Raw genomic sequence first — 27,871 nt, forward strand, 5'->3', positions numbered from 1 at the left:
AGAGAGAGAGAGAGAGAGAGAGAGAGTGTGTGAGTGAGAGTGAGAGAGAGGGTTCCTCGGGGTGGGGAAGCACAGGTTGGCACGGACCCATCATAGGCATGTAAACATCTCACAGTCTCCGCAACCCACCCCCTACCCGCCCCCCCCCCCCCCCTCTTAAAAATATAGAATAAACTTTGCGATCCTGTGCCAGTTCCCCCCCCCTTTTTTTGGCGTCTGTCCAGTTCACATATTTTGGGCGCCTTTATGTTTTCACATAGGTACACATGACTGATTGGATCAAGTTGATTTATGGTTGATGTGTGTGTGGCCTGCTCCTGAGTGGGTAGTTAGCAGTGTTTAGCTTTTCATCATTAAAACATTTTGGAAACCATCTGTAAGCCATTTTTAATCACACACAGCTCTTGGCGTGTTGGAGAACAGGTATAAAATGCTACTGCTTATATCACACTTGCTGTAGTTAACAAGACTATTGCAGGGAAACTCAAATTGACCTATTCTTTTTTGCTAACTGGGCATGCAGTCAAAGGCAGGTCTTAAAATGTTTTTGTTCATACCACATTTGCAATAGTTTACAAGGTTGTTGAGAGAAATTCAAAGACTGAGGTCCTCCATTTTGTTCCTTGGGCATGGCGTCAAAATAAGTTGCGGTGCAAGAATCCCATATTTTGTTTATATCCTAATGCAGATCATTGAAGAGTTCTTCAATGAGACATGGACGTCTCGGCACAATGAGTCCATGCCCGACCACAGCCTCACCTTTCTGTGGTCACTCTCCGTGAGCATCAAAGACTTTGGAGCGCTCCTGGGGTCACTAGGGGTCAAATGTCTCGCAGACTATTATGGAAGGTGAGGACAAGCACTATTAACGAGCCGTTGTGCTGTGAAAAAAACACTTCTTGCTTCACATGTAGTAACATTGCACAGTTTACTGCAGTTGCTCTCAGACCTTAGATTTTACACTGTTTATTATGGTTGCTCTTGGTAACATGCCTGTTTCTTTCGATCAATGACACTCATCTCCACCTTTCTGAATCAGACGGAATTCCATCCTGGTCGTGAACATCTTGTCCATCGTAAGTGCCTGTTTGATGGTCTCCAGCAAGAGCCTGCAGTCCTTTGAGGTTCTCATCATGGGCCGTCTGATCTTTGGCATATTCTGCGGCCTTGCCATGAGCCTGAACCCCCTCTATATCCAAGGGGTCTCGCCCACCAACCTGCGTGGTGCCTTTGCCACCCTGAACCAGGTCTCCTTTGCTTTAGGCATTCTTCTGGGCATGGTGAGCCCGCATATTGTTTCTGTCTGTTTCGTCTCTGCTGTAATCCCTTAAACATTGAACTCATTATCTGGGGCCTGGCCTGCATCAGTGTGAGGTCTGAAGGGCCTGTTGTTTGTGTGTTGTGGGTGCTGTAGGTGGTCGGCCTGGAGACGGCTCTGGGTACGGAGGAGAACTGGGCCATCATGCTGTCTCTGTCCCTCATCCCCGCCGTGCTGCAGTACTTAACTCTGCCCTTCTGTCCCGAGAGCCCGCGCTACCTACTCATCAACCAGGGCAAGGAGGAGCAGGCCGAAAAGGGTGGGTGTGTGAGTCTGTGATAAGTGTTGTTGTGCTTTATACAGTGTATGTATATATTTATATATACACACACACACACACACACACACACACATACAGTATATATAGAGAGGGAGAGGGAGAGAGAGAGAGAGAGAGATTTTGCCAGTAGTTATCTAACTCTACAGCCAAATGACTAGAGCTTAATAATACATTGTAACTTACTTGTGTTGCCATGAAATGTTAGAAGATTATCTTTTCAATTATTTTGTCTGATAATAAAATGTGTAAAATGTGTCAGTTTTGACCTTTGGTTTAAAATCTGATTGAGTTACATGGCCAAAGATCGCAAATGTCTCGGGAGCACTTTTTCTAATGCAGGAAACATATCCATTTTTAAATGATTAGCTGGAAGTATTTTACACAAAATAATTGACCTAATTAAAACAGCTTACACTGCAGTAGCATTACTGATGGGCTATTGAAAATAATTGAAAAATAAAGAGTAATTGCGCTGGGTTCTGTAGCCTTGCAGAGACTCCGGGGTGATCGTAACATAGTCTTGCAGGAGCTGGAGGAGATGAAGGAGGAAGCCACCAACAGCGACAAGGGTGTCACCATCAGAGAGTTCCTCACCAAGCGGCGATACAAACAGCCCATCAGGCTGGTTCTGATTATCAACTTGGGCAGCCAGTTGTCTGGGTTCAATGCAGTGAGTTAATCCTCTGTCACACTTTGGACTGAGAACATTTCCTTTCTCCCTCAAATTTCCCCTTGTAGATATATATACCGGTAATGAATGGTACCAGTGATTTTTGTCTAGACTATTTTGTCTCTTTTGTCGAGAGATGTTTCTAGACAAATGCTGGTTCCAATGCTAGTTCAGTAGACTTTCCTATAATGCATGAAGAAAAAAACATGTTAGATGTGGTGCATTTCTCCTGCAGACTTGAATAATGTCTCCTCGTATCATGAATATTTCCACAGAGCACCATTTGAATTATTCAGACTCAGACTTTTCAAAGCTCTTTTTTCCCTCCCACTTCCATGGGGGGGTAGGAATTCTAGGTCAGTGTGTCGTAGCTCTCCCTCAGGTTTGGGATCACAGCAGGAAACCTGGGTAGCATTACTCACGTGTTTTTCTTTTTTTCTCTTTCAGATTATAAATTATTCAACAAAAATGTTTGCCAAGTCCAAATTTGATGAGGCGAAATATCTGACACTGGGGGTTGGGGCCGTGAACGTGGCGTTCACCATAGTCGCTGTGAGTGTTGGCAAGCCTTCATCTATGGCAGCACTATGTGCAAAGCAGTGTGTAACTCAAGACAAATAACACAAATCTGAACTCATTGAAACACTTCTTTGCTTTTCTCCAAGTTTTTCTTGGTGGAACGAGCTGGACGAAGGCGTCTGCTCCTGACCGGCTTCCTGTCTTTGGCGCTATGCAACATGCTGATGACCATTACAGACTCCATCCTGGTAGGATAGATCCTTATCTCTCCAAAGGCCTTGAGTGTAGCATATAGATTTAGTGTAATAATAATAGTGTGCTCATATTTTATGGAATATCCCCACTTGTGTTATGATCTGGGTGTCTCCCCCTCCTCAGCATATTGTGCCAGACGTGAGGAGCCTGCACGTGTTCGTGGTGTTTTTCCTCATCTCTGCGTACGAGGTCGGGCCGGGGCCCATTTCCTGGTTCATCGCGGCGGAACTCTTTGACCAGTCGGCGCGGCCCATGGCCATGGCCTTCACCAGCATGCTGAACTGGGGAGGGAAGTTCCTGCTGGCTCTGCTCTTCCCCCCACTACTCGTGAGTTTTAGTATCTAACGTCCTGTGTGGAAAAACGTGGAAACACAAGGAAAATGTAAAGCTTGTTCAGAAATTGTATACCGATAATCCTAATTGCTTCCCGATGGGGAAATCTGCATTGTTACAGCACAAATGCTGCTATGGCACTTTGATTAACGTGTGGAAAGTGATCCTTCTTCTTGTTTCACCACACAGAAACTCTGTGGGCCGTATGTATATTTGCTCTTCATGACAATGGCCGTCGTGTCCTTCTTCTACACCCTGTTCCGTTTGCCCGAGACACGTGGGCGTACGTTTGACGACATCGCAGCAGAGTTCCGTGGGTCAGAGGGCATCCCGCTGCGAAACAAGAGCAACTTCAACACGTTCAGCACCTGAGCGGCCCAGACGCACCAACAACATGCAGCGCGAGCCACTTCAGACACAGCTGTGAGCTCCTGCCCTCACCACAAGGTGTCCGGCTAGGACTTGGACAATGACAATGCTCTCCTGTGAGTGAGTGGGAGCTGAACATGGGTGATCTTTTTTTTTTTTTTCTACATATTTTACCGTTACAGTTAACATTCTTCAGTCTACGCTTGCAGGATGTACTTCTCTGAGGGTTGGATTGCAGTACTGAGAAGAGATTGTACCTCCCCAAGTTATTATTGGCCTGTGAATTCTGGCACACCTCTGACCTGTGTACATTTGAAACGCTCATGTGAATGATATGAGGTTGCTGAGTGCGAGGGCCAGGCATCTTTGCCTTTGCTTGAATGACTTGATTGAGGCTCATGAAGGGAAAGACCACATGATGCCTCTGGAGAGGTGATACCTTAACAGGTATTTTATTGTTTTAATGTATAGTATACTGTATGTTTATTTATGTAAATGTATACAATAAACAAAAAAGTTACATTTAGATCGATTAAATCAAACGTCCATGTACGTAGGCCTATAACTCTGTGTAAAAAGTCACACAACCGCATGACAAAATAATGAACTCGCAAACACAAAGGTGGGGTCATTTGCACTGCACTGTGTGCTGTCTATAACAAGGTCAACTAATTAGTGGAATAGAGGACTGGGATTTCTTCTTCACAGAGAACATCCATTAAAAATAGGCAAGTATAAACACACACTCAAACTGTGGAAAAATTACACAGACGGAGACAAGCCTTCGAATTGTTTACTGCACAATTAAACCGAGCCATAAAACATATCAGCTTTTCTTCACAGTCTCTCATAGGTCTATAATGAGAACCTGTTGTATCTGTCAGTTACCTTTCGTGAGGAGAGGGCTACGAAATGTGTGCTTGTTAGGCCTAATTATACTTCCAACTTGAGCAGCATGTCACAGCACTGTTTTAATATGCTTGATGCAACCTGCCAGTTAAAGAATAGAAGTCAAAAATAGCACAATAATGGTTCCTGACATGTTGAATCACTCAATTGTTTCCATTTATACAAACAAATTGGGCTTTTATCAGAATATGTAAGGTCAAAAATAGCTCCAATATCCCTGCTTTCATCAAAGGTGTCTAATATTGTCTGAAGCGCCCTTTCCACCCTATGAAACCTGTCATGGCAATTACAGGTAGGAAATTCAGACGTGTCAAACAGCGCCATCTAGCTTAGCATGTGCATCTGAGGCCAGTTTTTGTTTAGCATCTTGCCTGAAAAACTGAGAGTTGAGTAACTAATTATACAGGAAATCAAAGATACAAACACTGAACTTGCCTTTGATGACTGGTATCAGAGTACCTAGTTATACTGTAAGCATTTATTGCAAACGTTAAGCAATCTCTGACACACTACATTGTTTTTAACTAATGGGAGGAATCAAGAGTGCTTGAGACAACTGGTTGGTCTTGTGTGTGATACATTTTATATAAATGTCGGTGAAACAAATAATAAATCCATTCATCTCATTGTCATTGTTTTAACTGAAATAAATGCATGCATATGTGTGCCTGTGTTTGCTGTGGAACATCACATTCTAGAGCTTCAACCACAACAGACTCCAGCCCCTCTCATCATCTGGGTCTCGCACTGTTCATTGTAACCGGGGCGAGGCACGTTCATCTAGCTAAATCTGTGTCTAATTAATATCAACAACAGAGCATGTTACAACACTTACTCAAAATGAGCAAAAAACTATATTCACCTACTTTCGACCAGCAAGCTCTCTGTATTTCCTTGGGTGGTCACGTCAGTCATGCTGTAGTCTGGCTATCACCGTACTACTCAATCTTTCCAGATTGAACATTGTGGGGAGTCTGCACTTTATTTCTACTGCAGAAGAGGCGTGCTCAATGGGCATAGTTCAACTCTTGACTCTTGACACTTGTACGCTTGGATAGTCCTTCAACCAATCAGACCAACAATCCAGTGCGTCTTTTGGATAAGCTAGTTTGTGATTGGACCCAAAGGTTGTGGACAGGAAGCAGAGCCAGAGGAGACAGATGTGCTGGTTTCCAGCCTGAGTTGCCGGGCGAAATCCAAATCGCCGCCAGGTCAGGCAGGGTTCACCCAGCCTACAGTAGGTCCGACAATCTGGGTAACAATTTCTCTCTGCTGCAATATGTAATATGGGCCTTACGGTTATTTGTCTCCCTCCAAATATTTAGCATTTTATTAGCAGCTATTAATTAGCTGGGTCAGCAGAGAGAGCTCTGTAATGTACTTGGAGGTTAGATATGCATATGCTGGAGATACAGTAGACTCTCATTCCTCAATCAATGAAAAAGAGAGACGATCTGACTGATGCTGATGTCACTTCCTAGTAGCTTGTGATGAGTGGAAATGAGTTTAAACCTGAATCCTAGAGTTGAAATAAGCTGGTGGCTGCACTCTAACCAAGGATAGCATTGCTGGCCCAGGTTAATGTGTGATCTGTGGACGCATACAGTAGGTCATACGCAACGCCATGCTGTTTTTAATGAAAAGGCAGACACATTGCTGCAACTGATTTTAAAAGTTTCATGTAAGTGATGGCAAACTTGCTATCTTATTAAGTGTGTGTGTGTGTGTGTGTGTGTGTGTGTGTGGTGGGGGGGACCACCACGCCACTACACTGAAACATGTCGCTTGTAAGTGATATGAGCTAATAAATGCAGCAGATCAAGTGGTTCAGTATGTGAAAGGCTCCCAGCAAATCCAACAAGTTATAACAACTGTTGCAGCAAAAGCCACAGCCTGTCCTGGGGAAAGTAGTGAAAGCAGAAGCATTCCCCATATGAGTGCAGGCAGGAGTGTGGGTGAGATGGCTTGGAAAACGACAGAGGGAGGGTGGCCCAGAGGACAAGTGGTGGGATAGCTGGAATGCAGGGGTTTGGAGACGCCTTCTTTAAAGGCTACTAGATACCGACCTGGGCCTTTCATTACAGATCTTACCAGACTTCAGAGAGAAAAAAAAAAAAGTCTACATCCACATTCCACACAAAAGTTCATTTTTGGGTGAACAGTAAAAAAAATGTATCTTGTCCCGACATGGTTTTTTTTTGTTGTTGTTGTTGCATTTTTGTCAGTTGTCCAGGTGCTGCTCTAGATCATTACTGTTACAAAACTAATTCAATGGTTTGTGGTACACTGAATACTTAACTTAAAACGCTTTGCTGATTGTGAAATATTTATCATCACAGTATTCATGCCCAGTGAGTTTTGTAGCCTGACGAGCCAGACCCACATCAAGATAGGGTCTGGGAACTCACCATAGGCAGGGCTCCATCGGAGGGGTGGGATAAATGGTTGTCTTTCAAATTCCCGCTCCACTCAATAGGATAGCGCTACAACGAATCATCTTCTTGCTTTCAAGTTGCAGGATGCTTAACGGTCTCAACGTCTAGTCGCAGGTCATTCGTTATGTTAAGCCAACTCTATACATGATGTGATCACCCGATGGAAGTTTAATTTTTCCAGCTCTCAAGTCAACGGAGAGTTGCTCGACTACCTCACCACTATGGGCGTCTTGATTTCTAGCTGTATTGTGTGACAGCAATCCCACACTATCTTGCAACTGTGGATATTGATGGCAGGTGACAGATGTTAGCAGCTACAGAGTTTAGCCACCTTACTAGCATGGTTCATAAGGGGTCAGGCAGTGAGGTCCTCTCATAAGTTAAGTCATTTCCACTGAACTCCGTTCTCTTCTAGTAATTTTTCAAAAAGACAAAAGGATATGCTGTGATATTTGTTGAATTTGTGTATTTTTTTCTGTCTCTCAATAAGTTGATGAGTACATTTAGTTGCTTAAAAACTTTATTGTCGTTGAAGGGGAATTTTTAAAAACCCATTTGGTGTAACAACTCAGATCACAAGAACAACTGTGACACACAAAGGAGCCGTCTCATGCCTTATCAGTATTGTTATAAAATACATACTCCCAAAAAGGGCAGATCTACCAAATCTTTCCCAACACTAACGATAGCTGAGTCCTGCCAATTGCTGTAGATTTTTTTTCCATGTTTCAACATAACGTCATGTTCTACACAGAACTCTCATATATGCAGAAAATCACCAGCATAACACAGTAATGCTAATAATTTCAATAATAAGTTACACACTTCACGTTTGAGCGGGGCGAGTTTTTTCCTCTACAGTTTTTGTTCCTTTAAAAGGTTTGCGACTCCTTCCCTTCGTGCAGTGTACGGCGCGTGCTTCAGACTGAACATCTTGGATGGGAAGAGATTTCCGCTCGCTGCGTAGATCTCCTTCCCTCGCTCTCCCATCAGCTCCCGTAGAGTCTTATTGCGGGAGATGATCTTGTCGTAGAACTCCACTCCTCCTTTGGTGTACTGAGGGGAGAGGCTGGCTGCGCGCCGATCTGACCTGTAGTCCATCCACTGGCTAACTTCGTCCGTCGCCAACAGGTAGAACGCGGCGCCAAAACCAACCACAACTAAATTGACCAGCCCCCTGGCCAGAATGGGACCCGCATGGAGTCCAAAGATATGCTTAAGCACCACGCTGTTGACACAAATCCCGACCAGGCAGGCCGGCCCTACCGCGGCATGCACCACCGGTCCAGCCGATTCCAACCGGAGCACTTCCCGTGCGATGGCAAACCTCTGTGCCTCGGAGGAGAACACAAGGGACTCTTTCAGGCTTCTGCCAACATCACTGTCCCACTCCACCTCCTTACCGTTTATGAGTATAGTGCGATTGGTGATGCCAGATAGGTCGTCTGGAGTGCTGTTGAAATTGGCTGGTATGCCCACTTGGGCACCAGAAGGTAGCCAGGGAATGCCAGCACCAAGTGGGTGAAAACCGTAGGAGGCAAAGGCACTGAAGTTTTCGGACGAGCCGACGCCACAATCATTTAACACCGCTTGAAATGTGTTCTCCAGTTTCTCAGACAGGCTGGCAGGTTCTCCTTTGCTCCAGGCCTGATACAGCTTCCTATATGTCCCATTTGGAAAAACATGATAGAAAATGTTGGCTGTGAAAACTCCCCCGCAGCTCACGAGCAACACCGGCGTTCGGTACTTCTGCAGAAGTGCAGAGATTTTCAGAAATGAGAAACTCATTTGGCAGTCCTTTTCTCAGAACGGTGATTTTCCTGTTGAGAGAAAAGATGGGTTTTAATACAATTAATAGCCATGGAATATTCTTCCTACAGACACAGGTCTTGTTATACAGTACACTTTCAAAGTTTACAATACTTTGGTTTGTTTGTAGAAATCCTGACTACACTACCACAGAAGTGTAATTATATTTTAAATCAAAATCAAATCAGGCTTATTGGCCATGTATACTTACTATACAAGGAATTTGGTCTCTGCATTTATCTCATGTGAACACACACAGCGATAAACATAGTGAGGTGAACACACTAAACCGGAGCAGTGAGCTGCCTTCATACAGCGGCACTCAGGGAGCAGAGAGGGGTTAGGTGCCTTGCTCAAGGGCACTTCAGCCGTGGACTGGTCGGGGATCGAACCGGCAACCTTCTGGTTACAAGCTTGAAACCCTAACCAGTAGAACACAGCTCGAAGCCCTAACCATTATAAAATAGCGACATGGCACTTGCCCAGTTAGGATCAGTATTACTGTTTGCTTTTGTTTATGTAGCCTAAAGCACAATGAATAACCTCTGTGTATGAAATGCGCAACATAAATAACTTGACTTGAAGGCAGCCAATCATCTTAAAACTCACTTTGTTATTGTGGGTACCAGATAAACAGGAGGGGCTCTATCTGCTGAAATGGGCCATTTATTCCCCAGACTAATTATAGGGCTATAACCATGAGATTGCAAAATAGCATCTGAGTAGCCTATGCTTTTGGCAGACCAAAGTTGCATGCCTTCAATATTAACACCAGAGAGACCAAGGTAGAATACTCAATACTGTTCATCCGTTCGGTCATCTTTAAAGGAACATGGCAAACTAAAATGTGCAGTAATCATTTTCACGTTATCGCACCCTAGTGGGCAAACAACATAACATATGTCCATTAATATCATTTACAAGGAAAGTCAACAAGTTTTCCTGTGCATACCATGTCCAACCATTTCTCATGTCCTTTCCACGACTATGCTAGCAGCAGCAATCTGTCATATTTAGTCAATGTGACGTTAAACTGAGTTCAACCAAATTGTAGCCTGCCATAAGAAGCCAACTGTAGCCTACTTAGAGGACTGCCTGTCCTCGGGCTTCTCAGGGACACGGGCATGATTTTCACATCATCCCAAACGTACAGTATGCATGCAAGCGAATAGTGTGTATAAAACGGGTCTTTACAACCCCCGCACAGATGAACCTAGAGACAAATGAAATCTCCAAACGCATGTCATGTTACAGTAGGCTAGTCCTGAAGGTCGAATGCCACTCAAAGAGACGTGACGACAATGCGGTAACATAATGTAGAAACTGCTCTGACAGCCCTAACTCTAACCTTAACGTATTAGGCTACCATACACTGGATACATTATAAATGCGCATTCACGGCTGTGTCATAGTTGTAACTTAAAAGTAACGTAAACACTCATTTTTGGCTGTTGATCTTAACCAGTCTGTAATGTGTTACATGACCACCAAGTTGTAGGCTAGTCATGGCAAACTAAGACGCATGCAATGTAATACAGAATACAGTTCAAAGCACGTGCTTGCAAAAAGTACCCACTTGATATAAAGATCCTTTGAGTCCCCCTATATTTCAATTTCACAGGATACGACTGAACTTAAGGTACATAACTACCCTATGATAACCACATGAGTTTACTTCCGGTTATATGAAAACAGCGACAATATAATGCCATCAACTCATGAAGTCAGCGATGGCAGATAGAGCATTTGTCAAATTAAAAGCTCCGTGTTCAGAACTATCGACATGATCTGGACCCACGATTCACTTGAGACAACCACTGGAGAATAGGCCTAAAATAAATACGCAACAGCAATGAAGTCAGTATTTTAACTTGATAATCTAAGCACATGTCCACCGTATCAGCCTAAAGATGCTACTTTGGTGTATTAGGACATTGGGAAGGCCTGTTAATTTCTGAAAAGCTGTATAATAGAGAGCCATAATATAACATTGGAAGTGATGGACCCAAGGCAGATGTCTACATGAGAAAGGGCACCTTGAGGTGCATCCCCACTATAGGGAGGATTTAGGATAGGCCACTGTCCCGCATTTAAATATATTTAAAGGGACACTTCATCTTTAGAAAACCAGTCATGTTTTTGAATGGCCGTGCATCATTCCCTCAGTTTGCCTTGAGATGGGAGAAATAAGGATTTCAATGTTGGACTTCCTCCTTTCAATTATGTAAAAATCATCATTTTACATCATTGAAAGCAGGAAGTCCTATTCATGGGTTTCATTGAAATCTGTATTTCTCCCGTCTCAAGGCAAACTGAGGGAATGATGCACGACCATTCCAAAACATGACTGGTTTTCTAAAGATACAAAGCTTAATGCTAATCGGTGAAGTGTTCCTTTAAAAAACAGACTCGCCATGAACTGCATAGGCCTAATGAATTGCATAAAAATAAAACAGCCTACTCTGAAAATGACAGGCTCATGGCTTCCTCTGACATCACACCCTATTCTGTGGATTGCAGTGAAATTGTGGTGACATCCTTGACATCCTTGATTTCCAAATGTATTTACATATGCAATATATAGCAAATGAGGATTCAAATAAGCCATAGGAATGCAGAACCCACATCTACAAAAGCACAACGGTGTGAAATTCACTGCCATGCACAAAAGATACAGACATTACTAAAAGATTAGAATTAGGCTATATTATCAGCAGTAAAATAGAATAAAACAAAATGCAAATATATACTTTTATACAAAAAAACTCAGTAGTGCAACAGTCAAAAAGCAGATTTTCCTTTATTTCTTTTCTTTTTCAAACAATCATTTTTCAAACTGTAAGTCTAGCAACAAAATGATAGGGCCTACACACATGCACCATTTAAATGGCTCCTTAAAATGAGAAACAATTGACGGACTTTATACAAAGCACTGCGCTTTTCAAAGATTACATCCACTCATATCGCAATGAACAAGAAAAGAGACTTAATATGTCTTACTTTTCTTTTCTTTGTATACTGATATGATCTCAGAACTATTTATGATCAAGTTACTATTTGACAATCATTTTTAGTTACTAATGAGACAATTACTTTACTAACAGAACACAAACGTCAGCACCTTGGAAACAATAGGAAATTATTTTATGTACCATTGTGTTTGGTAGCCTACCCCAATGAAAGAGTGTCAAAAAATGGTAAGGTTGGTACGGGTCAGCTGTTTGATGCTATATCTGCTGATGGAAACCATGTTACATGAATGTGAGTCTCAGCTCTATCTGCTGTTGTTTTGGTTACAGGCTTATTTATGTAAACTGGGGCTCTTAGAATGACGTGACAATAACCTTGGTAGCTCATTTCTGGCAAGTCGACTCTGTATGCAAAGCCTCATCAAAGTTCTGCAGCTTCAGCCTCATCGCCTGTGATTTCCCTGGCAAATGGCACTTGGTAAGAAGGGAACGGCTTTAAGAGCGCTGAAGCAAAGCACACCAGCAGCAGTCTGAGAGGAGCGGACTCTACTTTGGGTCCAGTCTCTTAACTGATAGAGTAGCCTGCGTTGGGTCCAGTCTCTCAGCTGATAGAGTAGACTGCGTTGGGTCCAGTTTCTCAGCTGATAGAATAGACTGCGCTGGGTCCAGTCTCTCAACTGATAGAGTAGGCTGCGTTGGGTCCAGTCTCTCAGCTGATAGAGTAGGCTGCGTCGGGTCCAGTCTCTCAGCTGATAGGGCTGACTCTACGTTAGGTTCTGTTAGCCTGTTTCAATCATGCAGACACAGTTGCTGCTGCGACTGTTGGTTAGTGTGTGTTTATGCGTTCACACTTACTGTTCTCAGGAGAGGACACACATCTTTGTGAACGAAAATCTGAATCAGGCTAAGGCTCAGGCATACTGCCAGCAGCACCATGACACCCTGTCTTCCATCCTCACCCAAGATGACCACCAGAAACTCCAGAGTCTGAACCACACAGGGCATTCCTGGATTGGGCTCTCTCGGGGAGCTCAGAACTGGACATGGACCGACGGCAGCAAGCCGGCCTTCTACAACTGGCACCGGTTGAACTGTGCTGTGGTGACCACAGATGGGCTGTGGGAGACTAGGAACTGCGGTGAAAAACTACCGTTTATCTGCCAGACCAATCTGGGAGAATACAAGACTGAACCTCAGGAAGAGACATGGGAGGAGGCCAAGACTCACTGTGAAAAGAGAGACCGCAAACTGGCTACCTTCAAAAGCGCGTCCACCAAACCCAGTCAGTGGCCAGACAACCCGCACTGGATCGGACTGAGGAGACGGGATGCAGGCTGGAGCTGGGTGGACAAGGATGGAGGGGGAGGCCTGAGCTACTCTAACTGGAAGACTCTGGGGTTCTGCGGACTGATGCACCCTGATGGAGAATGGAGAGATGAGATGTGTCATGAAAAACACCCGTTTGTGTGTGCGGGCGGTGCGGACGAGCCGTTATCTCACCTGAGCACACAGCGTCTCAGCTGGCATGAGGCCAAGCAGGAGTGTCAGAAGAAAAGCATACATCTGGTCACCATCCACGACGCCAGTCAAAACACCATTCTCCAAAACAAGTTTAATGACGAGTTCTGGATCGGTCTTTCCAACAATCCCTGGAAGTGGTCCGATGGCTCCAGCGCTGAGCTCCAATACTGGGATGACAATCAGCCCAACCGCCAGACAGAAGGCGAGATCTGTGTAGTACTGATGAAAAATGGACAGTGGAACGACAAGCCATGCTCCGAGTCTCGTCCCTTCTTCTGCTTGATGAAGCCCCAGGAGAAGTTAAGGGTGCTTAGAGCGCCCTCTGGGTGGGAGGAGGCTCTACTGCACTGCCGGGGGCTGGGGGGGGACCTGGCCAGCATCGGGAACCGTGACAACCAGCCGCTCATCCAGCAGGTGGTCCGCGCTGCCGTGACGACGCATGTGTGGGTGGGGCTGCGTTTCCTGGCGGGGGAGTGGCTTTGGCTGAGTGGCGTGGGTCTGGAGTACCAACACTGGGCACCGGCAACGGGGCAGGAGATTTGCCCCCTTCATCACTGTGGGGCAATAGAACGCAACACGGGCCACTGGGTGCCCAGGGGCTGTGAGGAGGAGCTAGACTTCCTGTGCCAGCTGCCCTGATAGCTGATGTGTGAGTTTATGTTTATGCATCTGTGTGTGTGTGTGTGTGTGTGTTTTCAGTAGTGTGTGCGCTTGCTGTGGTGAGTTATATTGTTGTGTGTGTGTGTATATTGTTGTAGTGTGTGTGTGTATGTATGTGTGTATGTTGTGGTGGGGTATGTGTATGTAGCCTATGTTGTCAATTTTATGAACATGCATATCCGTTTGTATAAGTGTTTTTCTGTAGTGTCTGTGTGTGTATGATTGTTTGTGTGTGTGTGAGTATGTGTGCCTACAGTAGCATAATTTCCCAACTATTAGCTGAAGTTTACACATTATTTTGCAACATTTCTTTAGGTAGGTTAATACATGGGGGTAGATAATATGGTATAAATATTTTTTCGTTTTTTTTCCAATTAGCATAAAACTCCTGCTGTTTATGTACAATGACAATATTCGATACACAGGAAATTATACTGTATGTTTGTTTAATTTAGTCTGTTCTTATGTGTGTACCAGATGGAGAAAACTGAAACTGTCTTGATAAGCTAATCTGTGCTGAGTATGAATCTATTGTGTGAATTGTAGGCCTATATGGGGAGATTGACGCATCATCAGGGATGAGATCTACAAATCACCAATCATGAAGTCGATGGATCACCAGAGATGAGATCGACGAATCACCAATCATGAAGTCGATGTATCACCAGATATGAGATCGATGAATCACCAGTGAGATCAACATATCACTAGAGATGAGACCGATGAATCACCAGTGAGATGCAACTGAAATGGGAATCATATCTATAACCTAATGTAGTGATTTGTCTTACATAGACGTGTATGCATTTAAACAGTATGAAGAATACTAGATGCTATTATGTAGGCTGTATGCTATGTTTGCAATATATGTGTGTTTAACAAGTGTGAAGAATGCTTAAGCAATATAGCACGAGTGGGAGTGGGTTGTTGCTGGATGCTGGATAAAATGTGGTGCCCTTTGACCTCTAGGGGGCACTGCATTCAGCAACCATTAATTTGGGCTTTTTGGATGATGTGTTAATGCACGTACAGTAAGAGGTACTGTTGGGATCCTTTTGCTGAACTGTGCCTGATCAAGTACACTAGCTCTTGCAGTTTCAGGGAAAAGTTTTGATTGTTATTTTATTGCTTGCTGCACATTAGACCCTCATGATATGAATAATAATAAAAAAAAATTACAAAAATGATAAAATGCTACTGTTGATCTTATCTGAGCTGTTGATGACATCTATATCAAATCTAATCATTTATTGATTATGTAATTGTGTAATAATGCTGTGCTGCACAGTGTTGGGGTAATAATGAAGTAAATTATGCATCAGAACCAGCACCTTTGCCTTTTTTGTTGCAATTCTTGCACATTACACCCTGATGATATCAATAAACATGAAGAAATGCAGAGAGGAGTCATGGTGATGAGCATTACATCCTGTGTAGTTGATGTCACTTCCTGTGTCAGGTCCAAGTCCCCTGCATAAGCAGCGCTGTGTCTGCTCATCACTCATTCTCAGTTCTGCTCTCAGGTCCAGTATGAGCACAGCTCTCTTAGTGCTGCTCTTCACATCACTGTGGGATGCAGGTGCCGCCATTTGGGTTCAGACTATACACATAGAAATGAAATAATTAAATGTGGATCTTTTAAATGTACATATGAAGAAGCCTATGTTTCTGAATGAATGCATCATAAATTCACATCATACATATTGTTACACAGGCTCTGCTGAAGGGAATGATGTCACATAGATGCCTAGAATTTTGTGGAAACAACGTGGAGAAGCTGCAGAGATGAACTGTAGTCACACTAAAGGTGCTCTCTATACTCAGATGTACTGGTACCAACAGCGTCAGGGGGAGACCATGAAACTGGTTGTGTTCACTTCTACACACAGCAAGAGTTTGACTTCACCAGTAACAAGTAGCCTGTTCCACTGTTAAAACTGTAGCTGAGAGTGGATCTTTAACAGTAATTGAAGTGGAATCTGATGTCAGTGGCCTCCTGAACTGAAGAAATGCTAAACTGGATGGCAATTACAGTTTCATTCAGACAGGGGGAGCTGTTGCTCCATTGATGTTCAACCCAAGCAACTTGATAGATCTGAATGAGGTTCACACACACACACACACACACACACACACACACACACACACACACACACACACACCTATGAATACACTTAAAGCATATCTGTACATTATGTAACTGTAATGGTATTTTAGTTGTGCAATGACAATAAAGTTGAAGTTAATCTAATCTAAGTATGTGATGTCATATCCTCTGAATCTGAATCCACCCACTTTCCTCTTCTTAACCCAAACCGTAACAGCTGATCTCTTCCTGTCAGTTCTGCTGTGAAGTCCATCATGAGCACAGCTCTTATAATACTCATCATCTCACTTCTGAGGACTGCAGGTTAAATGACTTCTACGTATATATGTCCATTTTAGTAATCCTAACTCTGAATGAGCTGCTAATTCCCTGCAGTACATTTAAACATTAATTGTGAATGTGTGAATCGGGTAGGTAGGGAAATCGTCACGCTTCTATAGGCCTAGCCTATCATAATGAGGCCCACAGTATGTGCATGACCAGGCCTAGCCTATCATAATGAAGCCTACAGTATACAGTAGCATGAGCAGGCCTAGCCTATCATAATGAGGCCTACAGTATGTGCATGAGCAGGCCTAGCCTATCATAATGAAGCCTACAGTATAGCATGAGCAGGCCTAGCCTATCATAATGAAGCCTACAGTATGTGCATGAGCAGGCCTAGCCTATCATAATGAAGCCTACAGTATGTGCATCAGCAGGCCTAGCCTATCATAATGAGGCCTACAGTATAGCATGAGCAGGCCTAGCCTATAATAATGAAGCCTACAGTATGTGCATCAGCAGGCCTAGCCTATGAAGCCTACAGTATGTGCATGAGCAGAAATGAATAATAATAGTAAAAAAAGAAATACAAAAGAAACTAATTGCATGCCAGCAAAGTGCAATTCAACAGAGTTTATCTGGTTATACATAAACAGAAACAAGCAAATGAAAAAGCCCACTTTTAAAAGATTCACTCAATGTTGTTGACCAAGGCTCTGTTGTTATTTCTTTTAGAGGCCAAAAATGACGATCTCTGTAGAAAATGACAGGCTCTGGCTTCCTCTGATATCACACCTCATTCTGTGGATTGCAGTGACATTGTGGTGACATTGACATCCTTGATTTCCAAATGTATTTACATAATATGCAATATATAGCAAATGAGGATTCAAATAAGCCAAAGGAATGCAGAACTCACATCTACAAAAACACAACGGTGTGAAATTCACTGCCATAAGGGGCACAAAAGATAAAGAAATTATTAAAAGACTATAATCATATTATCAGTAAAATAGAATAAAACAAAATGCAAATATATACTTTTATACAAAAAAACTCAGCAGTGCAACAGTTAAAAAGAAGAGCAAAATTCTTTACAGATTTTGCCCATTGAGCCCATGTTTTTTTCCCTTTATTTATTTTCTTTTCTTTTCTTTTTCATACAATCCTTTATCAAACTGTAAGTCTAGCAACAAAATGATACACACACGCACCATTTAAATGGCTCCTTCAAATAACTGACGGACTTTATACAAAGCACTGCACTTTTTAGAGGTTTCTTCTAAATACCAGTAAGGCTCCTGTGCAAGATTACAGTATCCACTCATATCGCAATGAACAAGAAAAGAGACTTAATAAAAGAACAACACTCAAAGAAAATCAGACTGCAGTAATATTATTTATTATTATTAATATGTATTACTTCTCTTCTGTCTTTGTGAAATCTTTACTGATTTCAGAACTATTTATGCATATTAAGTTACTATTCAACAATCATTTTTAGTTACTAATGAGACAATTACTTTACTAACAGAACACAAACCTAACCTCAGCACCTAGGAAACAATAGGAAATTATTTTATGTACCATTGTGTTTGGTAGCCTACCCCAAGAGTGTAAAAAAATGGTAAGGTACGGGTCAGCAGTTTGATGCTATTTCTGCTGATGGAGACCATGTTACATGAATGTGAGTCTCAGCTCTATCTGCTGCTGTTCTGGCTACAGGCTTATTCGTGTAAACTTGGGCTCTCAGAATGACCTTGACAATAACCTTGGTAGCTCATTTCTGGCAAGTATAGGCTCGGTATGCAAAGCCTACAGAGCTTCAGTCATCATCAGTTTCTGTCTCATCGCCTGTGATTTCCCTGGCAAATGGCACCTGGTAAGCAAGAAACGGCTTTAAGAGAGCTGCAGCAAAGCACACCCGCAGCAGTCTGAGAGGAGCGGACTCTACTTTGGGTCCAGTCTCTCAGCTGATAGAGTAGCCTGCGTTGGGTCCAGTCTCTCAACTGATAGAGTAGCCTGCGTTGGGTCCAGTCTCTCAGCTGATAGAGTATAGGCTGCGTTGGGTCCAGTCTCTCAGCTGATAGAGTAGCCTGCGTTGGGTCCAGTCTCTCAGCTGATAGAGCTGACTTTACGTTCTATTAATCTAAGGTTCTATTAACTTTTGTCAATCATGCAGACACAGTTGCTGCCACGACTGTTGGTGTGTGTGTGTTTATGCGTTCGCACTTTCTGTTCTCAGGAGAGGACGCACATCTTTGTGGACAAGAATCTAAAGCAGGCTGAGGCTCAGGCGTACTGCCAGCGGCACCATGACACCCTGTCTTCCATCCTCACCCAAGATGACCACCAGAAACTCCAGAGCCTGAACCACAAAAGGCAATCCTGGATTGGGCTCTCTCGGGGAGCTCAGAACTGGACATGGACCGACGGCAGCAAGCCGACCTTCTACAACTGGCACTGGTTGAAAATGTGTGCTGTGGTGACCACAGACGGGCTGTGGGAGACTAGGACCTGCGGTGAAGAACTACCGTTTATCTGCGAGACCAATCGGGGACAATACAAGAATTTCCAGCAGGAGAAGACATGGGAGGAGGCCAAGACTCACTGTGAGCAGGAAGGCCACAAACTGGCTACCTTCAAAAGCGCGTCCACCAAACCCAGTCAGTGGCCAGACAACCCGCACTGGATCGGACTGAGGAGACGGGATGGAGGCTGGAGCTGGGTGGACAAGGATGGAGGGGGAGGCCTGAGCTACTCTAACTGGAAGACCCTGCGGTTCTGCGGACTGATGCAACCTGATGGAGAATGGAAAGATGAGATGTGTCATGAAAAACACCCGTTTGTGTGTGCGGACGGTGCGGACGAGCTGTTATCTCACCTGAACACACAGCGTCTCAGCTGGCATGAGGCCAAGCAGGAGTGTCAGAAGAAAAACAAGCATCTGGTCACCATCCTCAACGCCAGTCAAAACACCATTCTCCGAAACAAGTTTAATGACGAGTTCTGGATCGGTCTGTCGAACAATCCCTGGAAGTGGCCCGATGGCTCCAGTGCTGAGCTCCAAAACTGGGGTGACAAGGAGCCCAGCTACCAGACAGAAGGCGAGATCTGTGTATGGATGACAAATGGACAGTGGAACGACGTCCAATGCTCTCACGCTCGTCCCTTCTTCTGCTTGCAGGAGAAGTTGAAGGTGCTTAGAGCGCCCTCTGGGTGGGAGGAGGCTCTACTGCACTGCCGGGGGCTGGGGGGGGACCTGGCCAGCATCGGGAACCGTGACAACCAGATGCTCATCCAGCAGGTGGTCCGTGCTGCCGTGACGACGCATGTGTGGGTGGGGCTGCGTTTCCTGGTGGGGGAGTGGCTTTGGCTGAGTGGCGTGGGTCTGGAGTACCAACACTGGGCACCGGCAACGGGGCAGGAGATTTGCCCCCTTCATCACTGTGGGGCAATAGAACGCAACACGGGCCACTGGGTGCCCAGGGGCTGTGAGGAGGAGCTAGACTTCCTGTGCCGGCTGCCCTGATAGCTGATGTGTGTGTGAGTTTCTGTTTATGCATCTGTGTGTGTGTGTGTGTTTTCAGTAGTGTGTGCGCTTGCTGTGGTGAGTTTGTGTGTGTATATGTCACGGAGCTAACCTCCGTGGCCATAAGGACGGTGAACATGAAAGACTCATAACATGATTTTAACAAACTGTTTATTATTGAGTGACTATGTTCATGTAATGTAAGACTGGTGACACGGACAGTCGCTGGAAACCGCACACGGGATTTAATGGCGACGGCATCTGCAAACACAAACAAACATACAACAACGCATCAGTTACTTCTGCTCGCGGTGGGCAACGAAGTAGAAGTAGAAACGGACAATTATGCACATACATCTCATTCATTACATTGACAAGCAATACAGGGAAAAGGACTTTGTACAGACTTACCGTGGAAGCTGCCGTCGTGCAGTCAGTTCACGGGACAATGAGAGAACACGAGAGGGGTGCGCGAGGGATACTTCCGTGTTCCCCTTGCGTGGCTTTGCGTCACTCATACCATCTCACTTAAAGTGAGAGGGGGACTTTTCCGTTGTAATTGTCACTTCATTGTTTGGTGGGAAATAAGGGATATTATGTAGTTGTAATGTGATTGTCTTATAATATAATTGTCTTGTTTCATGAATGTACATGTGTAGCAAAATGTTTATTAAGAAAGGCCATGGTTGTTACATAATTGATTCATTGGAAGTAATGGTTGCTGCTGGGCTATTGAAAGGCCTGAGTTTTGGAATGGTTGGGAGTCTATGTTTGATTGAGCTGTGGGGAGCACCATAGACTCAACAGTGCTTTGATGGTTTATTAGTATTATGAGTTTATTATCGGATCCTGTTTATGACCAGTATTTTGTTTTCTTTCTATTATGAGTTATATTTTTTGATTATTGATTTAGAACTTATTCTTTATGACATCTTTTTGCTGAATAAACCGAGGAAGCCCTCATTTGGCATCTTATCCGACGCAGCCTTCCTGCTTTCCACCACACCGCACAGCTATCCTGCTCACAGTTGGTGTCAGAAGCAAAAGGGAACCGCCTCATCAGGAGACTGTACGGAAGATGCCTCCGAAGCTCAAGCAACCAAAACACACACCCCAAGAGGAAGATCAAGATGGGGGAGCGGGAGCACCAGACCAGGACGGGGCGCCCATACCTGCAACAGGGTCAGAGGGCGCTGTGGCTGAGCTGGCAGGAATGGTAAAGGCTCTACTGAGGTCCCAGACAGCCAGGGATGACAAGATGGAGCAGGAGATGGAACGTCAAGACCAGCGCTGGCGGAGTATGCAGCACCAGTTCCAGCTACTCCAAGGCCGGGTTGGGGATATCCGAGAGGGCAGTGACGGAACCAGATCCGGCGCGACCACACCCCAGAGACCACCAGAATACCAACCCAAATTTGTGAATCCGAAGCTGCACCCACTCACAAGGCAGGATGACATCGAGCACTTCCTGACGACTTTTGAGAGAATGGCTGCGGTGTGTCAATGGCCGGAGTCAACATGGACCATCAGGTTGGTGCCCTTGCTTACAGGGAAGGCACGCTCTGCTTTTGTAGCCATGGACAGTGACGACTCTGAAGAGTATGGAAAAGTGAAAGAGGCTATTTTGAAAAAATATGACATTAGTACAGAGACTTATCGTCAGAGATTCCGAGCCACAGAGATTTTGCAAGGAGAGTCACCAAGGGAGTTGTATGTGCGCCTAAAAGACATTTTTAATAAATGGATTAAACCAGCGCAAAGTTCAGTTTATGAGATTTCTGAAAAGATTATCATGGAACAGTTTATGAGGATGGTGAGTGTCGAGATGCAGGTATGGATTAAAGAACATGACCCCGGGACTGCAGATGAGGCGGCCAAGCTGGCAGAGGTCTATTTGAGTGCTCGACAAGGCCCCATGAGCGCCAACTTCAGCCACTGGAAGCAAGAGCCCAGAAGCAGGCCCTATGGGGGTGGTGATGGCCAGGCCCGCATGCAGAATAGATTTGGCACACAAAGACCGCCTGACAGATCCGGAGAAGATCTTTTGTGTTACTACTGTGGAGAGAAGGGTCATACCAAGCCATATTGCCAGGCCAGGAAGACACAGAACTCTGCTGTATGCTATGTGCCACGTCCAAGTACCTTGCAGACAGCGGACACCACAAACGGTACAGATAATCTGGTGCAGGTCCTGGTGAATGGTCAGTCCGCTAAGGCTTTGGTGGACACAGGTAGCACACAGACGTTGGTGTTGGAGAGCCTTGTCCCGGTGGATGAGCTGTACAACCAGACCAGAGTCAAGGTATGCTGCGTACATGGAGACATTAGAGAGTACCCTACCGCTGAAGTGTACTTAACAGTCAGAGGCCAGACATTCCTGATACGAGTAGCAGTGACTTCGCAGCTGCCACAGGAGGTCGTTCTAGGGCAGGACCTCCCTATTTTGTGCGATCTGCTGCCACAAATACAGTCCTGTAATGTAATGACTAGAGCACAGGAAGCCAAGGCGGAGATGCAGACCTTGCCATTTGCTGAGGCAGAAATGGAGTTACAGAGGCCGGTCAGAAGACGGCAGTCTAAAAGACAGAAGCGCAGAGAGAAGTTCCAAGGCAGCCTGGAACGGAATGAACCTGAGAAGTTACCAGAGCCGGAGGGGACTGTGTCATGGGAAATACCTCAGGACATTGGAGAATTGCAGAGGGAGGATGAGACACTGAAGACCTGGTTCCAGAAGGTGACGGAGGTGGATGGCATTCAACATGGTGGGGTGAGTTGCCTAACTGAAGAAAAATATGTTGTGAAAAATGGCTTGCTATACCAAGTAAAAGGAGATGTGGAGGCTTTGGCCATTCCGGCATCATTTAGGCACACAGTTATGACATTAGCACATTCTGTTCCATGGGCAGGACATTTAGGGAAACAGAAAACTTTGTCTCGCATTGCAAGTCGCTTTAGCTGGCCTATGATGTATACAGATGTGACTGAGTTCCTACATACATGCACAGAGTGTCAGCTGACATCTAGTAGAAAGGTAGCCCCAGCACTCCTGCACCCACTGCCCATTATAGATACCCCATTCAAACGTATCGGCATGGATATAGTGGGGCCACTGGAAAGGAGTAAGAGTGGGAATCGTTACATTCTGGTAGTATGTGATTATGCCACAAGGTACCCAGAGGCCTTCCCTTTAAGAGCCATAAAGGCAAGACAGGTAGCTAATTGCCTCGTGCAGCTCTTTTCCCGAGTGGGCCTACCAGGAGAGGTGGTAACAGACCAGGGCACTAATTTTCTTTCATTGCTGCTGGAGCAGGTTTACCAACTCCTGGGAATTAAAGGCATCAGGACGACACCTTACCATCCACAGACAGACGGGCTGGTGGAGCGTTTCAATCAAACACTCAAGAACATGCTCCGCCGCTTTGTCTCCCAGACGGGCACTGACTGGGACCAGTGGTTGCCCTATCTACTCTTTGCTTATAGAGAAGTGCCTCAAGCCTCAACTGGGTTCTCGCCATTTGAGCTCCTCTACGGTCGTCAGGTGAGGGGGCCATTGGACCTTCTGAAGGACCTATGGGAGGGCCCCAGTGAAGACAAGAAGAATGTCGTCCAGTACGTGGTCCAGATGAGAGAGCGACTGGAGGAGATGACCTCGTTGGCTGTGGAGAATATGCAGAAGGCACAAAGGAACCAGAAAACCTGGTATGACCGAAGAGCCAGGGAGAGGTCGTTTGCACCAGGACAGAAGGTACTGTTATTGTTACCATCGCAGGACAGCAAGCTGTTGGCCAAATGGCAGGGCCCATATGAAGTTCGACGGAAGACTGGGAGTGTGACGTATGAGATCCACATGCCAGAGAGAAGGAAGACCACCCAGAACTTCCATGTGAACCTTCTCAAGGAGTTTCACCCACGGCAGACAGTGGAGAGACAGCTTTTCATTCGGGCCATCAGAGAGGAGGAGGAACCAGAGGAACAGTACTTCCCGGTGCAGAGAGCACCACAGGCAGTGGACCTCAGCCACCTGGAATCAGACCAGAAACGCCAGATGGAGGGAATGCTGGACCCAGACCTCTTCCAGGAGAAGCCAGGACTGACCACGTTGGTAAGACATGATATCGTCATGAAGCAGGAGACTCCAGCCAGGCAGAGAAGCTACAGAGTTCCAGAGCGGATGCTACAGGCTTTAAAGGAGGAGCTGGATACCATGCTCTCAATGAGAATTATTGAACCTTCTACTAGTGAGTGGTGTAGTCCAGTGGTGCTGGTACCCAAGAAGGATGGAACAATACGCTTTTGTATAGATTTCAGGCAAATCAATGCCCTCACAAAGACTGATCCATACCCTATGCCCCGCATTGATGAGTTGGTGGAGAGGCTGGGCAAAGCGAGGTACATGTCCACATTGGATTTGTGTAAGGGCTATTGGCAGGTGGCCATGACACAGAGAGCCAAGGAGCTCACAGCGTTTCGTACACCATATGGACTCTATCACTTCAATGTTATGCCGTTTGGGCTGCAGGGGGCGCCAAGCTGTTTTCAGCGACTTATGGACCAGGTCCTACAGGGCACGAGTCGTTTTGCCGCGGCATATCTTGATGATGTGGTCATCTTCAGTGAGACTTTTCAAGACCACTGTGTCCACCTACAGCAGGTGCTGCAACGCATTAAGAAGGCTGGGCTTACCATCAACCCCAAGAAGTGCATGCTGGCCCAAAAAGAGGTCAGGTATCTGGGCTTCGTCATTGGGGGAGGAGTCATCCGTCCTCAGCTGGAAAAGGTGGAGGCCATCCAGAACTGTTTGCTGCCCACAACAAAGAAAAAGGTGAGATCATTCTTGGGTTTGGTGGGATGGTACAGAAGGTTCATACCTAATTTTTCGGCAAGAGCTGCTGTACTTTCAGATCTCACCAAGGCAGTGGCTCCCAACAAGGTGATATGGACGGAGGAGGTCCAGCAGGCGTTCCAGGACCTGAAAGAGGCGGTGTGTGGAGATTCGGTGCTGCTGAGTCCAGACTTTGAGCAGCCGTTCATCCTCCAAACCGACGCTTCGGGAGTGGGCCTTGGAGCAGTGCTTCTGCAGGAGGTGGATGGTGATCGCAGGCCAGTTGCCTTCCTGAGCCGTAAGCTGTGTCCCAGGGAGACCAGATACTCAGCAGTGGAGCTGGAGTGTCTCGCAATCAAGTGGGCTTTGGATTCACTCCGGTATTACCTGCTTGGACGACATTTCCTGTTGGAGACAGATCACCGCGCACTACAGTGGCTGGACCGGATGCGTGACACGAACTCCCGGATTACCAGGTGGTACCTGTCTCTCCAACCCTATTCCTTCACCGTCCGCTACAGGCCAGGAGCAATGAACAAGGCTGCAGATTACCTGTCCCGCATACCAGAGGATGTGGGTTAAGGAGTGTTTAGTGGTACCCGGATATTGGGATGGGGTGCTTGATTTCTCCTCCTGCTACGACATGCGTCGTCTGCGGAAGGGGGGGGAAATGTCACGGAGCTAACCTCCGTGGCCATAAGGACGGTGAACATGAAAGACTCATAACATGATTTTAACAAACTGTTTATTATTGAGTGACTATGTTCATGTAATGTAAGACTGGTGACACGGACAGTCGCTGGAAACCGCACACGGGATTTAATGGCGACGGCATCTGCAAACACAAACAAACATACAACAACGCATCAGTTACTTCTGCTCGCGGTGGGCAACGAAGTAGAAGTAGAAACGGACAATTATGCACATACATCTCATTCATTACATTGACAAGCAATACAGGGAAAAGGACTTTGTACAGACTTACCGTGGAAGCTGCCGTCGTGCAGTCAGTTCACGGGACAATGAGAGAACACGAGAGGGGTGCGCGAGGGATACTTCCGTGTTCCCCTTGCGTGGCTTTGCGTCACTCATACCATCTCACTTAAAGTGAGAGGGGGACTTTTCCGTTGTAATTGTCACTTCATTGTTTGGTGGGAAATAAGGGATATTATGTAGTTGTAATGTGATTGTCTTATAATATAATTGTCTTGTTTCATGAATGTACATGTGTAGCAAAATGTTTATTAAGAAAGGCCATGGTTGTTACATAATTGATTCATTGGAAGTAATGGTTGCTGCTTGGCTATTGAAAGGCCTGAGTTTTGGAATGGTTGGGAGTCTATGTTTGATTGAGCTGTGGGGAGCACCATAGACTCAACAGTGCTTTGATGGTTTATTAGTATTATGAGTTTATTATCGGATCCTGTTTATGACCAGTATTTTGTTTTCTTTCTATTATGAGTTATATTTTTTGATTATTGATTTAGAACTTATTCTTTATGACATCTTTTTGCTGAATAAACCGAGGAAGCCCTCATTTGGCATCTTATCCGACGCAGCCTTCCTGCTTTCCACCACACCGCACAGCTATCCTGCTCACAGTATATTGTTGTAGTGTGTGTATGTGTATACTGTGGTGGGGTATGTGTATGTAGCCTATGTTGTCTATTTTATGAACATGCATAAGTAGTGTCTGTGTCTATGATTGTTTGTGTGTGTGTGAGTATGTGTGCCTAGCATAATTTCCCAACTATTAGCCGAGGTTTATTCATTATTTTGCAAACTTTCTTCAGCTTTGAGGTTAATACATGGGGGTAGATAATATGGTATAAATATTTTTTAGTTTTTTCTAATTAGCATAAAACACTGTCCTGCTGTTTATATACAATGACAATATACGATTCACAGGAAGTTATATGTTTATTTAATTTAGTCTGTTCTTATGTGTGTACCAGATGGAGAAAACTGAAACTGTCTTGCTAAACTAATCTGTGCTGGGTATGAATCTATTGTGCGAATTGTATATACTGGTGAGATTGACGCATCATCAGGGATGAGATCTACAAATCACCAATCCTGAGGTCGATGGATCCAGGGGGTCAGGATTTGACTGATTAGCTTCGCCGATTAGCAAAGCACTTCCTCGTCGCCATTTTCCAGAAATACATCATGTCCGGTGCCGTTTTACCTGCGTTTTACTCATGCTGATTGGTGGCTGTTCCACTCTCAGCTCATGCACGAGCTTAGTGTGGGCACGAGCTCTCCTTCTGTATCTTACGTCAATCGGTAACCTGGCACTTAATTGGCTAAGTAAAACGGCACCGGAAACAAGCCCCTTGAAACGCCATGTTGAAGCCTGAAAAAATCGTTCAATTTTGGCACTTTTCACTAGCCTAGTGTAACGGGTGCTAGCTGGTTAGCTATGCGGTGGAACGTTAGTAAACCTCACTCCCCGACACTTCAAGAGCGCTGCTGGCATGAAAGCTAGTAGCCTGGGCTTTTAGCTGGATTGTTAGCGCGCTCGACTCCCGATCAGTATAAATATTTTTTAGTTTTTTCTAATTAGCATAAAACACTGTCCTGCTGTTTATATACAATGACAATATACGATTCACAGGAAGTTATATGTTTATTTAATTTAGTCTGTTCTTATGTGTGTACCAGATGGAGAAAACTGAAACTGTCTTGCTAAACTAATCTGTGCTGGGTATGAATCTATTGTGCGAATTGTATATACTGGTGAGATTGACGCATCATCAGGGATGAGATCTACAAATCACCAATCCTGTGGCTGTTCCACTCTCAGCTCATGCACGAGCTTAGTGTGGGCACGAGCTCTCCTTCTGTATCTTACGTCAATCGGTAACCTGGCACTTAATTGGCTAAGTAAAACGGCACCGGAAACAAGCCCCTTGAAACGCCATGTTGAAGCCTGAAAAAATCGTTCAATTTTGGCACTTTTCACTAGCCTAGTGTAACGGGTGCTAGCTGGTTAGCTATGCGGTGGAACGTTAGTAAACCTCACTCCCCGACACTTCAAGAGCGCTGCTGGCATGAAAGCTAGTAGCCTGGGCTTTTAGCTGGATTGTTAGCGCGCTC

General features: G+C 45.1%; 2 protein-coding genes across 2 annotated transcripts in view; one reads left to right on the forward strand and one right to left on the reverse strand.

Moving 5' to 3' along the window:
- The window catches only part of LOC134068042 (solute carrier family 2, facilitated glucose transporter member 1), a 3,903-nt gene extending 156 nt beyond the window's left edge, over positions 1-3,747 (forward strand). Inside the window, exons 2-9 of the mRNA XM_062523547.1 lie at positions 689-849; positions 1,040-1,280; positions 1,415-1,577; positions 2,084-2,268; positions 2,716-2,820; positions 2,934-3,035; positions 3,166-3,369; positions 3,565-3,747. Of these exons, the coding sequence (XP_062379531.1) occupies positions 689-849; positions 1,040-1,280; positions 1,415-1,577; positions 2,084-2,268; positions 2,716-2,820; positions 2,934-3,035; positions 3,166-3,369; positions 3,565-3,747 (1,344 nt within the window). The remainder of the gene's footprint in view (positions 1-688; positions 850-1,039; positions 1,281-1,414; positions 1,578-2,083; positions 2,269-2,715; positions 2,821-2,933; positions 3,036-3,165; positions 3,370-3,564) is intronic.
- Positions 3,748-7,590: 3,843 nt separating this feature from the next.
- Positions 7,591-10,583, reverse strand: tmem177 (transmembrane protein 177). The gene is made up of 2 exons (XM_062522784.1): positions 10,474-10,583; positions 7,591-8,908 (listed from the first exon to the last, which is right to left on the reverse strand). The coding sequence occupies exon 2, from the start codon at positions 8,874-8,876 to the stop codon at positions 7,944-7,946; it is 933 nt and encodes a 310-aa protein (XP_062378768.1). The 5' UTR covers positions 8,877-8,908; positions 10,474-10,583; the 3' UTR covers positions 7,591-7,943.
- Positions 10,584-27,871: the final 17,288 nt, after the last annotated feature.

The sequence above is a fragment of the Sardina pilchardus genome, chromosome 20 (genome assembly GCF_963854185.1).
Source record: "Sardina pilchardus chromosome 20, fSarPil1.1, whole genome shotgun sequence".
NCBI classification, from domain to species: Eukaryota; Metazoa; Chordata; class Actinopteri; order Clupeiformes; family Clupeidae; genus Sardina; species Sardina pilchardus.

What these genes read in the sequence shown, in the direction of transcription:
- tmem177 (XM_062522784.1), bottom strand. Translation starts at nt 8,876, where the DNA reads ATGAGTTTCTCATTTCTGAAAATCTCTGCACTTCTGCAGAAGTACCGA.